General features: G+C 41.1%; 1 protein-coding gene across 5 annotated transcripts in view; it reads left to right on the top strand.

Moving 5' to 3' along the window:
- Positions 1-19,944, top strand: part of SETX (senataxin) — an 82,360-nt gene that overhangs the window by 22,486 nt on the left and 39,930 nt on the right. For 4 of the 5 annotated variants that reach the window (XM_073806734.1, XM_019920210.3, XM_019920208.3 and 1 more), the window contains 5 exons: positions 102-221; positions 5,012-5,183; positions 5,317-5,404; positions 5,897-10,090; positions 19,558-19,657. In XM_073806734.1, coding sequence (XP_073662835.1) covers positions 102-221; positions 5,012-5,183; positions 5,317-5,404; positions 5,897-10,090; positions 19,558-19,657 — 4,674 coding nt within the window. The remainder of the gene's footprint in view (positions 1-101; positions 222-5,011; positions 5,184-5,316; positions 5,405-5,896; positions 10,091-19,557; positions 19,658-19,944) is intronic. The other variant, XM_019920211.3, reaches the window with a different exon arrangement.

The following is a 19,944-nucleotide window of genomic DNA, read 5'->3' as shown; positions in this document are numbered from 1 at the left end:
TTTCGTCTTACTGCCTTGTTATTCTTTTGCCAGCTAAACTGGAGAAGGCATTAGAACAGTTTTATTTAATCAATTCAAGAAAACTATACATGATCTTACAGGTATTTGCATGTTGCTGACCATTCTTGAGGAGCAAGCCATGGATTCACTGTTGTTGGGCTCAAACAAACAGAATGATTTTATGCAATCAATACTTCACACCATGGAGAGGCAATCAGATGGTAATAAACTATTTGCTGAATATTGCGATGATGGTGCACTTTGAAAATACTAGTGTCACTGTAAGAATTTGGGTGTGTGAGGTGGAGGAAAGAGAGTGAACATTTATGGTTTTGGTCACAGAGTCAGAATTTTAAATTGGAAAGGACCTTTAGAGTTTAACTCAGCACCTTACTTTCATAAAAGAAGAAACTGAAGCCCAAGGAAGTTAACTTACTTTTTTAAAAATTAATTAATTTTTTTTTTTTTTTTTTTTTTTGCGGTACACGGGCCTCTCACTGCCGCGGCCTCCCCCGCCGCGGGGCACAGGCTCCAGACGCGCAGGCCCAGCGGCCATGGCCCACGGGCCCAGCCGCTCCGCGGCATGCGGGATCCTCCCGGACCGGGGCACGAACCCGCGTCCCCCGCATCAGCAAGCGGACTCCCAACCACTGCGCCACCAGGGAAGCCTATAATTAATTAATTTTTGGCTGCGTTGGGTCTCTGTTGCCGTGCATGGGCTTTCTCTAGTTGCGGCGAGCGGGGGCTACTCTTCGTTGCAGTGTGCAGGCTTCTCATTGCTGTGGCTTCTCTTGTGGCGGAGCACGGGCTCTAGGCACGCAGGCTTCAGTAGTTGTGGCACACGGGCTCAGTAGTTGTGGTGCACGGGCTTAGTTGCTCCACGGTATGTGGGATCCTCCCGGACCAGGGCTCTGAACCCCTGTCCCCTGCATTGGCAGGCGGATTCTTAACCACTGTGCCACCAGGGAAGTCCCTTAACTTACTTTTTCACGTTGAAATACCCAGTTAGTGGTAGAATCAAGACTAGAACCTAAAGGAGGTAAATTTCTAATGACATGATAGTTAAAATTTTGCAGAAAGCTTCCCCTATCCCACTGTCTCCCTTCTGCCTGGTTCTTCGTTTCACTTTTGTTCTCTGGGTCCCACCGTCCACGCTGGTGGCTGCCCGCCGGCCAAGTGTGGCTCTTTACATTTACATTAATGGAACTGAAATAAAATGGAAAGTTCAGGTTTTCAGTCCCACGAGCTATACTTCAAGAGCTGCCTGGTGGCTACGGTATAGAACCATTTCCATCATCCCAGAAAGTTCCCTTGGACAGTGCTCCCCGATAGTCTAGAAAGTAGGGTCTCAAATTGTCATGTTTGTTATTAGAGCCAGCTTAGTTTTGCTCATGGTTTTATTGGGCTGATCAGGGAGAATCTGTACTAATGTTTCTAATCTTACCTTCTTTATGAAACAGTGACTCAATAAAGACCAAGCATGCCAAATTTAATGAAAACATAAATATAACTTTTTACCCACATTCACTTCTCCTTAGGCAACTTCAGCGTGGCTGTATATTCTTTTGTGGGGGATTCTAAAAGAAATACGTAAACGTTATTTATTTATTTATTTTTTTTGTGGTGCGCGGGCCTCTCACTGTTGTGGCCTCTCCCGTGGCGGAGCACAGGCTCCGGATGCGCAGGCTCAGCGGCCATGGCTCACGGGCCTAGCCGCTCCACGGCATGTGGGATCTTCCCGGACCGGGGCACGAACCCGTGTCCCCTGCGTTGGCAGGCGGACTCTCAACCACTGCGCCACCAGGGAAGCCCGCTAGATGATTTTTGATTAAGGTTATTACTAATTAGGGACTTCCCTGGTGGTGCAGTGGTAAAGAATCTGCCTGCCAATGCAGGGGACATGGGTTTGAGCCCTGGTCCGGGAAGATCCCACATGCCGCAGAGCAACTAAGCCCGTGCGCCACAACTACTGAGCCTGCAAGCCACAACTACTGAAGCCCGTGCACCAGAGTCTGTGCTCCGCAACAAAAGAAGCCACCACAATGAGAAGCCTGCGCACCACAACAAAGAGAAACCCCCGCTCTCCGCAACTAGAGAAAGCCCGCGCACAGTAACGAAGACCCAGCACAGCCCCCCAAATAAATAAATAAATTTATTAAAAAGGTTCTTACTTATTTGTTTACCGGCATTTACTACATAAATTGTTAGTTTTTTTCCCAGTGCTTTGCATATATATTTCTGTCCTCTCCGTTAATCCAGCTCCCCTAACGCTCCTTCAAAATGAGTCACCTCCTTTTTTTTAAGCACCTTTTTTTATTTTTAAAGATTGGCATTTTTATTTATTTTATTTATAGGTTCATTTATTTATTTTTGTGGCTGTGTTGGGTCTTCATTGCTTCGTGTGGGCTTTCTCTACTTACAGCAAGTGTGGGGCTACTCTTCGTTGTGGTGCACGGGCTTCTCATTGTGGTGGCTTCTCTTGTTACAGAGCACGGGCTCTAGGCGCATGGGCTCAGTAGTTGTGGCTCGTGGGCTCTAGACGGCAGGCTCAGTAGTTGTGGCGCACGGGCTTAGTTGCTCTGCGGCATGTGGGATCGTCCTGGACCAGGGCTCAAACCCGTGTCCCCTGCATTGGCAGGCAGATTCTTTCTTTAACATCTTTATTGGAGTATAATTGCTTTACAATGGTGTGTTCGTTTCTGCTGTATAACAGAGTGAATCAGCTATACATATACATATATCCCCATATCCCCTCCCTCTTGCGTCTCCCTCCCACCCTCCCTATCCCACCCATCTAGGTGGTCACAGAGCACCAAGCTGATGTCCCTGTGCTATGTGGCTGCTTCCCACTAGCTATCTGTTTTACATGTGGTAGTGTATATATGTCCATGCCACTCTCCCACTTCGTCCCAGCTTACCCTTCCCTCTCCCCGTGTCCTCACGTCCATTCTCTACATCTGCGTCTTTATTCCTGTCCTGCCCCTAGGTTCTTCAGAAGCTTTTTTTTTTTTTTTTGTAGATTCCATATATAAGTGTTAGCATACAGTGTTTGTTTTTCTCTTTCTGACTTACTTCACTCTGTACAACAGACTCTAGGTCCATCCACCTCACTACAAATAACTCGATTTCGTTTCTTTTTATGGCTGAGTAATATTCCATTGTATGTGTATGCCACATCTTCTTTATCTATTCATCTGTCGATGGACACTTAGGTTGCTTCCATGTCCTGGATATTGTAAATGGAGCTGCAGCGAACATTGGGGTACATGACTGTTTTTGGATTATGGTTTTCTCAGGGTATATGCCCAGTAATGGGATTGCTGCGTCATAATGTTATTTCTATTTTTAATTTTTTAAGGAACCTCCATACTGTTCTCCATAGTGGCTGTATCAATTTACATTCCCACCAACAGTGCAAGAGCGTTCCCTTTTCTCCACACCCTCTCCAGCATTTATTGTTTGTAGATTTTTGATGATAGCCATTCTGACTGGTATGAGATGATATCTCATTGTAGTTTTGATTTGCATTTCTCTAATGATTAGTGATGTTGAGCATCCTTTCATGTGTTTGTTGGCAATCTGTATGTCTTCTTTGGGGAAATGTCTATGTAGGTCTTCTGCCCATTTTTGGATTGGGTTGTTTTTGTTTTTGATATTGAGCTGCATGAGCTGCTTGTAAATTTTGGAGATTAATCCTTTGTCAGTTGCTTCATTTGCAAATATTTTCTCCCATTCTGAGGGTTGTCTTTTCATCTTGTTTATGTTTTCCTTTGCTGTGCAAAAGCTTTTAAGTTTCATTAGGTCCCATTTGTTTGTTGTTATTTCCGTGTCTCTAGGAGGTGGGTCAAAAAGGATCTTTCATGTCATAGAGTGTTCTGCCTGTGTTTTGGCAGGCGGATTCTTTACCACTTCACCACCAGGGAAGTCCCAAGTCACCTCTTTAAGAAACATTCCATAATTGTCTTCACCTAACTGATGACTTTCTTCCTTATTTGAGAGCTTCCTAGACATAAGACAGCTTCAGTAGAGGATAAAAAAGTATATGAGAAGTTCTACTCAAACGACTATGGTAAAAAAAAAAAAATCTAAGAGCCCTGAGGGAAATAAAGCAGAAAGTTCTAGGGTTGTCAGTAATGGGGTGAGTTAGAGCACTTGCCTCCTAAGAATACTGCTGAAGATGATAGGTGGTGCTAATAGTGAAGCCGTTCTGGTTCTTACTTGGAAAAAGCCAGCTATCTGTTTTCTTCTGTAGGTGGTGTATCTTTATGTGAGTGTAAAAAAATAAATCTGGAAAGAAGGAATAGAGTAAGATCTTACAAATGCTTGACTGAGGACTTCTAATTTCCTTAGAAGACATTAAGGAGCAAGTGCAGGTCTTTGAGCAGGGCAGTGTTTCGCCACTGCATGTAGAGAGGAGGGAAAGGACCGGCCATAAGAGTGTGTGAGTAATGGGAATTCCTGCCAGTTGGATGTAATGGAGATAACAACAAAGCCATGTTGAGACATGGGTGGATGAAGAGTATGTATCTCTGCTTCTCCAGTGGATGAGGGGTTCAGTCCTTTATACCAACCAAATGACACCCGCAGTTCAGGATTTCTTGTATCATGGACTTTGTTTAGATCTGAAAATACCAAGTTTTTCTTTCTCTCCCTTTTTTTTCTACTTTACTTCTGTTATTTATTGAAGGATGGGAGTATAAAGGTCTGGAAGAAGCAGAGGAGGAAAGATTGTTTCAGGTTGGCAAACAGGATGAGAAAGTTGAGTTTATCTAGACTATCTCAGTTTGTTCCACACGAAAAATTTCTTAACAGAGGTGTATTGCTTTAAAAAAAAATGCAGACACTATTTAAAAGTTTGCCAGCTTTCTAAAACCTGTAGTTGGCAATGCTTTACTTTAAATTACTTCCTGCTTTGCTTTCAGTTCTGTTGCTACCCAGGTAAAGAATGCTTAATTCTCAATATAGTTTAGTGCCTTTCTCTAATTTGGCAAATTACTCCATTGTATTTCAGATGATAGTGTGGATCCTTTCTGGCCAGCGTTACACTGTTTCATGGTGATTCTGGATCGCCTTGGATCCAAGGTCTGGGGTCAACTTATTGATCCTATTGAGGCATTTCAAACCATTATCAACAACGTGAGCTACAATAAAGAGATTCAGAATATACGGAACAGCTCTATGAGGTTCGTTCAGTTCCTGTGTCAGGATTTCAAACAATCTGTATGAGGAAGTCTACTGTAATTGACTTAACAGTAGGATTTTTCTCTTCTTTTTATCCTTCATTTCAGTAATTTCTATTTATTCTTAATATTTAAGGTCCAAGTTCAAACCAGAGTCATGTTTGGATGATACGGTGACTTGCAGCCAGATTGTATACAATTATAACCCTGAAAAGACCAAAAAGGTATAAAACATTTTGAGAATTCAGATGATATTGTACTGCCTTTATATTGTATAGACAGTGTTTTGTATGGTTAGTTGCATTGCTGATTTTATATGTAGCTATTCTGAATCAACTGTTGCATAAAACCTTTCTGATTGAACAGTAGCTCATGAGGAAAAATGGGCTCTAATGAGAGCGTGCACACTTTGAGAGATTAATTTTTCAGTACATTTCGGAAGGGTAGAACATTTATGGCATGAGGGAGATAAATCACATGACTAGAAATCAAAACCAACTGAAGGAAAGAGGTCCAGGGTACATGGAGGTTTTGTAAATTTAACCTTTTCATGAAACCTTAACCTCAAAATTGAACTGTTTTCAATTTCTTGGGGGTCCATATATGTACATCAAAACAGGAAAGTTGAGAGTGTATTTTCTTGTTTGCAGCTTTTGTGTTAAACCTGTCATGAATGGTGCTTGTTTATCTGAATGTCAGTATCTCTTTCGTTTTAGGATTCAGGGTGGAGATCAGCCATTTGCCCAGATTATTGTCCTAACATGTATGAAGAAATGGAAACATTAGCTAATGTGCTTCAGTCAGATATCGGTCAAGACATGCGTGTTCATAACAGCACGTTTCTGTGGTTCATCCCTTTTGTGCAGTCCCTCATGGATCTTAAGGATCTGGGTGTGGCTTATATAGTGGAGGTTATTCATCATCTGCATTCTGAAGTCAAAGACGTCCTCAACCAGACAGACGCCGTGTGTGACACAGTCACTGAGTTTTTCCTTCTGATTTTGGTGTCAGTGATTGAACTGCATAGAAATAAAAAGTGTTTGCATTTGCTGTGGGTTAGTTCCCAGCAGTGGGTGGAAGCCATCGTAAAATGTGCCAAGCTTCCCACCGCCGCGTTTGCACGGAGTTCTGAGAAGTCATCTGGAAACTGCTCCAAAGGCACAATGATATCATCTCTGTCATTGCATTCAGTGCCATCTAACTCTGTACAACGTGCTTGTGTGCAGCTGATCAGAAGTCTCCTTAAAGAAGGCATTGAGCCTGGGCAGCAGGCTCTTCGTAAGCGATTCCTGGATAAGCTCAACTTATTCCTGCGAGGAAATTCATCTTTAGGTTGTCAGTTGACTAGTCAGGAAACCCATGAGTTACAAACTTGTTTAAAGCAAATTATTAGAAACATAAAATTCAAAGTACCTCAATGTAGCACTTCTGTGGATCTGACTTCTCCATGTAAAACGCCTCCTGCATCATATAATAAAGAAGAAAGTGAACAAACAGGGAAGAAGTCTAAAAAAGACAGGCACTGTCTGGAAAACTCCAGCCCAACATTCTCTAAAGAACCGATGAAAGCTGATGCATGTCAAGTGCAAGAGAGTATTTTCAGCAAAGCAGATAATGCCATAGAAGAGGATAATGAGCGAACTTACATAAAAGATTTGAAACTCAAAGACCATCTCTCCGCTGAGTTGTGCTTGAAGCCGAGTAGTAAAAGGCTTGTTAATGAAAGAGCTCGAGGCCAAGTTAAAATAAGTACAGGGAAGCATAAATCTGTAAAAGAGAATTCCTCATATACCCCACAGAATTGTACTTCAAGAAATGGTCCAGAAAAGGTATTTGACAGAGGAATAATAACATCAACACATTTGTTGACTGATTCTAGCAATGACTCTCTGGAAAAGGTGTCCACATCAAATGAGGATTTCTCTTTAAAGGGTGATGCTCTTGGCAAAACCTCAAAAGCAAAAACTAAGGCACATAAAGATGAAATCTGTGCTAAGTTATCACATGTAGTAAAAAAGCAACACAGGAAAAGTATCACTTTAGAGGAAAACCTGACTGTATCTAGCATTGAAAGTTTCTATTCAAAGGATACAGGAGGTCAGAAAGGAGATGGCTTCATATACAATCTCTCTTTAGGCCCTAATGGTATTCTGGATGATAAAAATGGAGAACAAAAATCTGAAAACAGTTTATTGCTGAAAAAGAAACAAGTAAAGGAAGAAGAGTTAGGCATTCTCTCTACCCGTGAACTCAGTTGTCAAATACTAGAATGTCATGTTGGTAATAAAGATTTGGTCTCATTTACAGAAATGACCAACATTTTTGTGGAGAAAACACCTCCCTTTAAAGATCCTGTGACTGGACTTGAATCAAGAGATATGGAAATTATCAAGAGTACTGCTCAGTTTTCTTCTGATTTAAGAGAACAAGTCCTTAGCAGTCCTAAGTCTGACACCTTAACAGATTCTCAGGTAGACAGAGACCTCCACAAATTATCTTTAGTAGCTCAAGCCAGTGTTATTAAGTTCCCATCAGATTCAACTCAAAAAAGTTTATCCCAGCTACAAAGAAAAGTTAAAGATGATAGAAGATGTTTCACAGCCAACCAAAATAGTGTTAGGGAAACCTGCTGTGAACAGGTCATTATTATTTCAGATTCTGATGAAGATGATGATGATGATGAAAGAATTGTGGGTTTTAAGAAACGCATTAAACAGGATAAAACATGCATTGAGAAAGAATGTCCAGAGCAGCATGCTTCAATAGCTAACACAAACGTGGAACAGAAGGTAATAAGGGAAGAAAATACAGGGTCCCCTTTGCAGTTTGAGGAATCTGATTCTCAGTTTTTTGAGTTTGAAAGTCCATGTGAAGTGTTTTCAGTTTGGCAAGATCAGAAACCAGACAACAAGAATTCAGTTCAAGAGAATGAAGAAAATTCGTGCTTGACTCATGTAGGTGATACCACAAATGATTGGGGTTATGGTACAGATTATGTACCTGAAGAGGTCATTAAAAAAGCAGCAGAGGACATTGAGGAACACGCAGAACCACACAGTAGTAGTATTTCTGTTGAGGAATTTTGTGAGATTGAAGTAAAAAAACCCAAGAGAAAGCGATATCAGAAAGCTGCTATGGCAGAAGCTCCTCTAAGGCCTTCATCTCCTGTCAAAAGTGAGGACCAGTCTGATATTCTTAATGAGAGAGATGTGACTGAAAATGATTTTAAAAGTATAGACGTAAGGAGTACAACTCCCAGTTCAAGCGTTCAGAGAACCACTACGGTTTCCCTGAAGAAGTCTCCACCAAAGCTTCGCAATTGTTCCAAACGTGTTAGCAGAGTCTCACTTTCTAAAACTCCTAAAAAAACACGTTCGGATACCAAAACAGGGCAGAGTAAAACTTCAAATATCCTAAGTTGTAGAACAAGTCCTGCTATAGTGCTACCAAAGAAATTTCGCCAGCGTCCTGAACCAACTTCAACGGTTGAGAAACTTGGTCTGAAAAAGGTTGCTCGTAGGGCATTTGACTTGTCCCAGCCGTCTTTGGAGCGTTTAGCTGACTTACGTCACCATGGCAGAACTGTTGGAGCAATTGATACCCGGAAAAAGACTAAATTAATTTCTCCTCAGACGCTCTCTGTCAGAAATAATGAGAAACTGCTGACGAGTCAAGACCGTCAGCTGCGAAGGCAGTTGAGACCCAAATCACAGCGTAACAGAAAAAGATGTTTTGATTATCAGAGTACAGATACAACACGAGCAGGCCCACAGGGAGCACAAAATTCTGACAAATTTGTGCCAGAATCAGATACATCAGATTATAGTTATAAAGGAGGAGTTGAGGTAACTGCGAAAAGTAAGGAAACAGAGTTAATAAAATGTGTGTCTTCTGAAACAGAACCCGTGAAAGCAGAATACGTTTCTCAGGTAGCTGATGACCCTTGTCTTTTGAACCAGGGTACTTCTGTAGTATTACATGGAGAAATACCAACAAATGAAGTAGTTGTTTCTACCTCAGGGGACCCTTTAGGTGGAGGTGACCTAACGGTACATCATTTAGCTGTGGCAGCCTTGAGAGAGGGAGATCCTGAATCCAGCAATGACATAGAGGAAGATAATATATTTTTAACACAATGTGATCCTGAAGATATGGATTTATGTTCACAAATGGAGAAAGAGAATGATAAACTCGTTGAAGTAGTTCATGGAAAAGATACGGTCCAGGTAGAAGAAGGTTATGTGAGTCGGCCTCAGTTGGAATCTTCGAGTAGCACAAAATGTAAATACAAAGATTGTGTTGAAACACTGAAAAACCAGGGTGAATACTGTTCAAAACACTCTGAAGCTAAAGCAGCGGATGAAGCTATATTTCGTAAACCTGGCTTGCCTCTCTCTGCATCTAAACCTTCGAGACCTCCCACTGCTAAGATTTTTAGCTCCAGTAGTACTTCACGAATTGCTGGTCTTTCCAAGTCTTTGGAAAATACGGCAGCGCTCTTACCAACTCTGAAAAATAAGTCAAGTGGGGTACAGTCTGTTTTGAAAGTACCGCCAGTCTCTCTGGTGTCCAAGAAGCCAGTGGCTGAAGTGAAGGGTTTGTGCAACGTCCTCCATTCTCATGCTCCAAATAATTCCAACAGGCAAGGCTACAAAGTTCCATATTGTGAAAACAGATCTTTTTCGGCTTCCCCTCCAGTAAACGTTCTCTTGTCAGCACAGTCCATCTCTGACACCTTTGTTAAAGAGGTCTTAAAATGGAAATACGAAATGTTTGTGAACTTTGATCAGTGCGGACCCCCGTCAACTCTTTGTCAGTCCATCTCAAGACCTGTGCCTGTGAGATTTCAAGATGGTGGAGATTATTTTAATGTGTTTTTCCCTTTGATGATGCTGAATACTTTTGAAACAGTAAGTATATGTTCTAATCGTATACGTTCAGACTTTGAAATTACCTTTCTTTACCGTGCTGAGTACGGCTAAAGTAACTGAGCACATTCTTATTTAGATGTAGCTTGTAGATGTCATGCTGAACAGACATTGTGCCCGACACTGTTCTAGATGCTGGTGATACAGAGGAAACACTTAAACTCTGCCCTTCTGGAGCTTACAGACAACAATTCAGAGTGCTAACGTACCAAGTCCAGAGGTGGCACAGGAGGAGGAAACGTTTTTCGGTGTAAAATAAGGGAAGACTTCTCAGAGGACATAGTCTCTCATCTGCGTTTATTTTTTTGAAAAGTAGTGTAAACCTTTACTGAAGTTTTCTTGAGGAGGTAGCAAAGGGCAAGTTACACTGATCAGCACAAAACAATAAACCCCAAATTTCTCATCTGTCTTCCCAACTTCTTATGCCTCATAGCAGCCTTTAGCTGCCTCCCTACCCCAACACATCCCATTCTGGTTCTTCTCTCTTTCTTACTCCCCGACTGGGATTGCCAAGTAAAATACAGGATTCCCAGTTAAATTTGAACCTCAGAAAAACAGCTAGTAATTCTTTAGTGTAAACATCCACCTGCACTTGGAAGGATGTTTTTGGTGTTCTCAAAGCAGGTAGACTTTTACTTTTTTTCAAATTCCTTTAAAAAAAAGAACCCAAAACGTGAGCATGCAATGAGACTCTTCAAAACCAAGAACACTGAGGTAAATACCCACGTATTCAGTCAGGAGATACTTGGGTGCCTGATACTTGCCAAGTACTATCACAGACCTGGGGGGTAAAGTGGTGAACACGACAGACAAGGCCTCTGCCTTCTGGGAGTGATCATTTCAGATCAGGACCAAAGGCTCTAGAGTGCTCTAGAATGATCTAGAACAAAAGGGAGCGGGCACTTTAGACTGAAAGGTGAGACAGCCACTGTGAGCGATGGTATTCACACCGAGACCAGAGTGAGTAGAAGGAGTTGGCCATAGGAAGTATATCCCAGGCAGACAGACTGCAAAGATCCAGCTTAGAATTGTTAAAGGCAAAGGAGATGGACTGCACAAAGAGGCAAGTTGGTGTCAATGTATGCCCTAAATTTCAGCCGTTGTCTTACGAATTATTTTACTAGTGTTTCAAAAGCATTAGAAACAACTAATTGATAAAGGGCCTTCAGTCTGTCTCCTTAACAACAATGTGAAATGGTATTACAAGAATGAGCTTCTTACCTTACAAAATTGTTAGTTCAGTGAACAGTGTATACAGTTAAATAAGCTGGGGAATGTACAGAGATTTTCTTCATTTTGAAGCTTATTTTTTTCTTGAACGTTTATCCTTTCCAGAAGACACTAAATCGCTTAGAAGCCATTCATAGCCCTTAAATTTAGGACACATATTTGTGATTTTATTTTTCCCTTAGTTAAGAAGTATTTCTATGTTTATCTTTAAGATTTTTTCCTTCAGGACATTTCTGTAGCCAAAACCTTTTCAAAACAGAATGAGCACAAGTTCCGTTTGTATATACACAAAGTTCAAAATAGTCAAATACTTGTGGAAGGCCCATTATAAAAGAAAACAGCAGCCGCTCTCGCCTCCCCAAGTAATTATTTTTGATCCTTGATGGATCCTTTTGTTATTTACTTCCATATTTCTAAATAACATGCCACTATTTTGACTTGTTAATTTTTCAGTTCTAGACATTTTCTGTAGTTACCCACTACAGGAAGTACCCTCTCTTCCCAGCCCTGTGTTCACACACACCTCTCCTGTTTCCCCATCCTCACTATGGAGTAGTCTTGTAATTTTTAGATCAGTGTTTGTTATTATTTTGACGATATAAAAGGTGTCCATGGCTAAGTCATGTGGTAGCTGTAACTACTTTTTGTTTCCGACTCTTTACTTTCTCTGGATTTATTGTTTACTTAACTTTCTATGTACGTATCACTAAATTAGGTTCAGATTGTCTCTTGGATTTGTAGGTCTCTCAGTATGATCAGGCACATCAGATAGTTGATCAATTTCATCTTCTTGGTTTAGGATGGTTAACCTGAAATGCTCACCATCCTCGTCCTAGGGCTTGCATTTCCTTCTTCCTGTGTTGGATCTCTGTCTCCTGTACCCAGGGTTGTCTGTTTTTGTCACCCCCTCATTTTAGTAAGGCACATCCTTCAAACTTCCTGAGAGAAGAATGTGTAGGAGATAAATTTTGAAACTTTGCATGACTTAAAATTTCTGTTTTGCCATCTCTGTCTGTCTTTGTTGTTGTCGTCGTCGTTCTACTTCCTTGGAGACTTTCTCAGCGTCCAAGTCTATTGAAAAATTTTTGAGTGTATTTTTAGTTTCACGGGCACTCTTGTTCTCTCATTATTCCTTTTTATAGGATTCTGTGCTTTCTTCATGTACACAGTATTTTTTATTACCTGAAGTTAATTAATGATAAATTTAAAGTTAGTTGAAAGTTTTACTCTCTTTGCATCGTCCCTGTTTTCCCAGTTGCTTTTTTCCTATTCATTTTAGTGTCTACAGAGCTTTCATGCTAACTCCTTTCTTCGCGTGTCTAATGATTTTTGGTGGTTTACTCACACTTAAGAACAGGATACTAAAAAGCAGATTGGAGCATTGTTCATAATAGCCAGAAGTTGAAAACAACTGAGATGTCCATCAGGAGATGAATGGATAAACAAAACATGGTATATGCATACAGTGGAACATTAGTCTACTATTAAAAGGAATGACCCGTTATATGCACTTTGACCTGTTCTTTGATGAACCTTGAAAATATTATGCTAAGTGAAAGAAGTCAGGTACAGAAGGCCACATATTGTGTAATCCCATTTATATGAATTTTCCAGAATAGGCAAATCTGTAGAGACAAAAAGTGGATTAGTAGTTGCCAGGGGATGGGGGGGGGGCGGGAATTAGGACTGACTGCTAATAGGTATAAGGCTTGTTTTGGGATGGTGGGAATGTTCTGGAATTAGATAATGGTGATGGTTGCACAAAATAGTGAATGTACTAAAAACACACTGTAGTGTGCACACTTTAAAGTGGTGAATTTTATATTGTGAAATATATCTCAACTTTTTAATGCTATAAGAAAAGAGGATGCATTTAAATAATGACAGGTCAAAAGAGATGCTTAGGAAAAGAGATACTTTTACTAAAATGGTCCTTTCTTATTTGCACTGTGGAAGTCAAATGTGATCTGAAGGACACCATCACATGGTGAAATCCAAATTAGTTTCATTCTTTATATTAAGATTATATGCTTAGGTATAGTTATAATCTATATTTTGTTACATGTAAGATTTTAAAACAGATTAGAAGCTCTGAGTGAAAGGGATAGGCTTGTTGACCATTGGCATTTTATTGGGAAGCCTCATCCCCACCCTCATGTCACTGTTTTTAGTCTTTCCCCCCCTCCCCCCCCTTAGTGAGGTCAGATTTCCCCAAGAAGAATCTTCAGATCGATTGCCTGGAAAGCATAGGCCTGACGGGGAGCTGACTGTGGGGTGAGGGTGGGGGCAGAGGGAAGGGTCCAGGCATTCAGTATATAAACATTTGCTTCATTCCCTTTTTTAAAATTGTTTTATTTTATTTTTAAAATTTATTTATTTATTTATTTTTGGCTGCATTGGGTCTTCGTTGCTGCACGCGGGCTTTTCTCTAGTTGTGGCGAGGGCTTCAGTAGTTGTGGCTCACGGACTCTAGAGCGCAGGCTCAGTAGTTGTGGTGCACGGGCTTAGTTGCTCCGCGGCATGTGGGATCTTCCCGGACCAGGGATCAAACCCGTGTCCCCTGCATTGGCAGGCGGATTCCTAACCACTGTGCCACCAGGGACGTCCCCCCCCCCCACCTTTTTTTTTTTAAGTACCTTATCCCCTCTCTGTCTGCTGCCCCACAGCCAGAGACTGTCACACTTTATAGAGATGAAACCGCTATAGCTTTTTGCTAGGAGCAGGGAGGGGCAGTCTGCCTTCAGCCCTCCTCCTTCTAGAGGTGTATGTCAGATGCTTCCTGCTTAGAGTTCAGCTTCTTGGACTTGATGAGTTAGTTAACCATTCATCCATCTGCTTACCAGCTTCCCAGATTTTGATACTTTTGCCTCCTCTTCTGTTCTCTTCATCCTAATGAATTAATCCTGTTGTGAAAAATCCCTTGGGTGTTTTAGTGGGGTTTCAGGGGGAATGAAAGGAAATGCCTATGTTCAATCTGTCATCTTTACCACGAAGTTTTATCCTGTTCCTTTTTTTTTTTTTAACCATGTAGTGAAACAGCATTGTTTTAGCATTTCTAGTTTATATAGGCCAACATTTATTAATGGTATTATTAATATACCTTGATTACTTTTTTTTTTTCCCCCACTGTAACGTGTGGCTTGTGGGATCTTAGTTCCCTGACCAGGGATTGAACCTGGGCCATCAGCAGTGAAAGCGCTAACAACTGAACTGCCAGAGAATTCTCAGATACCTTGATTACTTTTAATTTTTTCTTCTTTCTGATAAGTCAGAGACTGTGGCATCAACCACAGTCTTGGGCCAAGGCTTCTTACCCTCATTTGGATGTAATTTGACTTCATAATATTGTTTGTTAATGGAATGCTGAAGTGTGTTTAGAGTCCTTTGACAAAAATGCGGTTGGTATTCTCTTTAGGACATGAAATGCAGTGTTTGGTTATCCAGTTATTATGTCTTATTGCAGGTGGAATGCAATGACATTGCGTAGAATTATCCCTTGCCCCAAAGGGAAACGAGCAAATTCAACTTTTAGAAATATGAGTTTCTTGAATTAAAAAAAAAAAAATCCCACAAGGACTCAGAGGCAAAAAATATACAAATCAGTTTTCACAGCAAAGTAAAGGAGCTGTTACAGTGGAGGATTCCTGGACTGAATGTCAATATTATGACATAGCGTAAGTGTGTTTCATGTTTGGTAATTGCAGTCATTGTTGCTTTTTGTTGTGGTCATCCATTTACAATGCTTGGCGTCAGTTTATTCATCTCTTGTAAAAATAAAATACAGTGTGTGGGGGGGGAAAAAAAGAAATATGAGTCTTTTGTGTACTGATGTGACTGATAGAGGATATATTAGTTTTTTTTTTTTTTATTTTTTTATTTTTTTATTTATTTATTTTTTTTTTTAGGATATATTAGTTTTTAATCCTTACGTTTAACACACAAAAGTATTAAATAAATGTGCACTGTTTTGACAGGGACCAATTTTTTTGGTCAGTTTTGGCAAATACTCTTTTTTTCTTAAAGTTTCGGTTTGCAGTCCCCTTCTGTTACCTGTGTGTGCATGCATGTATATGCAGAGTGTCATTGGCAGGCGCTTTTTAGGTTGTGTAGACAAGGAGCAGGCAGAAAGGGGGCTCTTCTGGAGCACCAGCTGTGATTCTTAGTGCCCAAACCCCTTATAGGGAGATTGCACCGTTTTTTAGCTAATTTCCAGTTATAATTTGTTCTGTGAAGGAAACAAAACAGGTTGATATGATGAGCGACATTGGGAGGCTGCTTTTGAGATCGGGCGGAGAGCCAGGAGAGGAGGGTTTTGTGCAGAGGAGGGGGGAGGGTCAAGACTATAATGCTTTGAAGTAGGCCTAACTGAGCATGTGTGAGCAAAGAGATTAGGCTGATGTGGCTGGAGTAAGGTAACTTAGAGGTAAAGGGAAAAGAAGTAAGATTGGAGAAATCAGTCAAGAGCTGGATGGTATACAACCCTGTAAGTGCAGGTTGGGGTTTCATTCACAGTACAGTGAGAAGATGTTGGAGGATTTTTAGCTGGTTGGTGTTTAGGCTGGGGGAGTAGAAATATGTAGTAGTTTACTTTTTAAAAAAAAAAAAAACATTCTTAGTTGCTCATTAGAGAGTAACTGTAGAAAGGTAAGCATAGATGCAGTAGACCTGTCGGGGGCTATTATGGTAGGCCAGGAGAAAGATGATGGTAGCTTGATCTAGGTGGTAGCTTTGGAAATAAAGAGAAGTGAATTCATTGGGCGTAAATTTTGGAGATAGTACTCAGTACCTATCTTTTTTTATATATATAAATTTATGTTATTTATTTTTGGTTGGGTTGGGTCTTGGTTGATGTACACAGGCTTTCTCTAGCTGCAGGGAGCTAGAGAAACTCTGCATAGCATCCCCCGTTATCAACATCGCCTACCAGTGTAGTACATTTGTACAACTGATGAACCTACATTGGCAAGTCATTACCACCCAGAGTCCATAGTTTTCATTAGGGTTCACTCTTGATTTGTACATTCTAAGGGTTTGGACAAACGTATAATGACATGTATCAGTCCTTTAATATCAGAGTACTTTCACTGCCCTAAAAATCCTCTGTGCTCTGCCTGTTCACCCCTCCCCAGGCTCACCCCTGGCAATCACTCATCCTTTTACTGTCTCCATAGTTTGCCTTTTCCAGCATGTCACATAGTTGGAATCACACAGTATGTGGCCTTTCCAGATTGGCTTCTTTCACTTACTAATGTGCATTTCAGGTTCTTCCATGTCTTTTCATGGCTTGATAGCTCATTTCTTTTCAGCACTAAATAATATTCCATTGTCTGGTTGTACCATAGTTTGTTTATCCATTCACCCACTGAAGGGCATCTTGGTTGCTTCCAAGTTTAGGCAGTTATGAATAAAGCTGCTATAAACATCCACATGCAGGTTTTTAACGTAAATATAAGTGTTCAGTTCATTTGGATAAATACTGAGGGCACTATTGCTGGATCCTACAGTAAGAATATGTTTAGTTTCATAAGAAACCACCGAACAGTCTTCCAAAGTGGTGCTACCATTTTGGGAATTCTCTGGCGGTCCAGTGGTTAGGACTATGCACTTCCGCTGCAGGGGGCACAGGTTCGATCCCTGGTCAGGGAACTAAGATCCCACAAGCCACGTGGCTCAGCAAAAAAAAAAAAAAAAAAAAAAGTGATGGTGCCATTTTACATTCCCACCAGCAATAAATGAGAGTTCCTACTGCTCCACATCCCCGTCAGCATTTGGTGCTGTCAGTGCTCCAGATCTTGGCCATTCTAATAGGTGTGTAATAGTATCTCGTTGTTTTAATTTGCATTCCTTTGATGACATAAGATATGGAGCATTTTTTCATATACTAATTTACAGTCTGTATATCTGCTTTAGTGAGGTGTCTGTCCAGGCCTTTTGCACATCTTTTTCATCAGGTTGTCTGTTTTCTTACTGTTGAGTTTTTTTTTTTTTAGTAAATTTATTTTATTTATTTTTGGCTGCATTGGGTCTTCATTGCTGTGCGCAGGCTTCCTCTAGTTGCAGCGAGCAGGGGCTACTCTTCATTGCGGTGTGCAGGCTTCTCATTTCGGTGGCTTCTCTTGTTATGGAGCACAGGCTCTAGGCATGTGGGCTTCAGTAGTTGTGGCACGCGGGCTCAGTAGTTGTGGCACGCGGGCTCAGTAGTTGTGGCTCACGGGCTTAGTTGCTTCGTGGCATGTGAGATCTTCCTGGACCAGGGATCGAATCTGTGTCCCCTGCGTTGGCAGGCGGATTCTTAACCACTGCACCACCAGGGAAGCCCTTCTCCTTCACTTTTAAAGGATAATTTTGCAGGATTCAGAATTCTAGGTTGGTAGGTTTTATTCTCTCAACAGTCTAAATATTTCACTACTCTCTCCTTGCTTGCATGGTTTCTGAGGAGAAGGTAGATGTAATTCTTGTTTTTCCTCCTCTATAGATAAGGTGTTTTTTCCCACAGGCTTCTTTCATGATTTTTTTCTTTATCTTTGATATTTCATATTCCTTAAGTTTGAATATGATATGCCTAGGTGTAGTTTCTGGCATTGATTCTGCTTGCTCTTGGAGCTTCCTGGATCTGTGGTTTGGTGTCTGATGTTAATTTTGGAAAACTCTGAGTCATTATTGCCTCAAATACTGCTTCTTTTCCTCTCTCTCTTCTTCTCGTATCCCCATTATGTGTATGCTGTATCTTTTGTCATTGTCTCACAGTCTTGGATATTCTGGGGTGTGTTTTTTTCCCCATTTTTTTTTCTCCTTGCTTTTCAGCTTTGGTAGCTTCTATTGCTATAGCCTCAAGCTCAGAGATTGTTTCCTCAGCAATGTCCAGTGTACTAATGAGCCCATCAGAGGCATCCTTCATTTCTGTTACAGTGTTTTGTTTTGTTGGTTTTTTTTGCGGTACACGGGCCTCCCACTGCTGCGGCCTCTCCCATTGCGGAGCACAGGCTCCGGCCGCGCAGGCCCAGCGGCCATGGCCTACGGACCCAGCTGCCCCGCGGCATGTGGGATCCTCCTGGACCGGGGCACGAACCCACGTCCCCTGCATCGGCAGGCGGACTCTCAACCACTGCGCCACCAGGGAAGCCCTGTTACAGTGTTTTTGATCTCTAGCATTACCTTTTGATTCTTTCTACTTTACATCTCATTCATTACATTACCCATCTATTATTTCATGGTCTCCTTTTTCCGTTAAACTCTTAGTATATTAACTATAGTTTTAAAAAAAATAATTCCTGGTCTGATAATTCCAGTATTCCTGCCATATCTGACAGGTTTTAGTGCTTCTTTAGTCTGTTCAAACTGTGTTTTTTGCCTTTGAGTATGCCTTGTAATTTTTTGTTGCAAGGCGGTCGTAATCTACTAAATAAAAGGAACAGCAGTAAATAGGCCTTTGGTGATACAGAAATGAGGTATGGGGGAAGGAAGATCATTCCGTAGTCCTATGATAAGGCGTCACTCTTTTAGTGAGCCTTTGCCTCTGGACTAAGAACTTTACACCACATGCTTCTTAGTTTCCCCCACCTCCTTGGGTGAGACAGGATGGTTAGAATGGGCTGGAGCTGGTTTTCTTCCCTCAAGTAGGTTAGGCTCTGATAAAATCCCAGCAAGTCTGACTCTGATAAAATAGCTTCTCATAGATCAGGCCTTGTTAAGAAGGTCAAGAATGCTCTGGTGTATTTCAGAATGTTTCCTTTTCCCCAGTCCCCACCAACCCCCCACCCCCACTGGAAGCACACAGGGAATTTTCTGCAGTGTTCACTGTGAGGGCCTGTTAGAGCTCCTAGAGGTAAAACTCACCAAAGTGTGGGGTCCCTCTTATGACTGGGTCCCCCTAGAGTTTTTAAGAGAGTTGTTCGTGCTGAGCCTCCAACAGTTTGTCACATCCAGTTCAGGTTTTCCTCCTGGCATGGAGGTTTCTACTTAAGAGTTTTCTGCTCTGGTAAGTTGTGATTGTATCTACTTTTTTGTCTCTTTTTACTTGTTAGGATGGAGTGGTGACTTCTAAGTTCCTTAAATGCCAAGCTGGAAACCAGAAGTCCCAAATTAATTTTTAATGTTTGTGTCACACAGGAGTTCTAGGTTCTGGATTTTATGGTTGCTTACTTTGGAAATTTTTGCTGTTTAACATTGGCTTTTCAGATGTTTTCGCTTTCTTAATTTGCTTTTTTTGCTTTGCGTAGGTGGCACAGGAATGGATCAGCTCTCCAAACAAAGAGAAATTCCATTGGTTGCATTTACGAAAATTTCCTTCTGAGTATAAAAAATACTGGGAGTTTGTGGGTAAGTTCTTTCTTATGTAACTTGGGCTATATCATATAATAATTGGAGATTGCTGTTTGAGGGAACATAATAATTGTTTGAATTTTCTGGGATATAGGTTTCCTAAGGTGAATTTGTAACCTCTTACTAAGAATATGTTTAAGGTCTTTAATTAATGAGAATAATTACTGGGACAGTTATAAAATTCATGGTTTTAACCATTGTGCAATCAGAATACCACAGGCCAAAGTGTCCCTAGATGCTGGGCAAGGGAGAGAGAAGGTGAGTGAGGGAGTTTGACTGGCGGG

The sequence above is a fragment of the Tursiops truncatus genome, chromosome 6 (genome assembly GCF_011762595.2).
Source record: "Tursiops truncatus isolate mTurTru1 chromosome 6, mTurTru1.mat.Y, whole genome shotgun sequence".
In the NCBI taxonomy this organism is placed as follows: domain Eukaryota; kingdom Metazoa; phylum Chordata; class Mammalia; order Artiodactyla; family Delphinidae; genus Tursiops; species Tursiops truncatus.
Note: the sequence above shows the minus strand (reverse complement) of the source record. Positions and strands in the feature narration are given on the sequence as shown.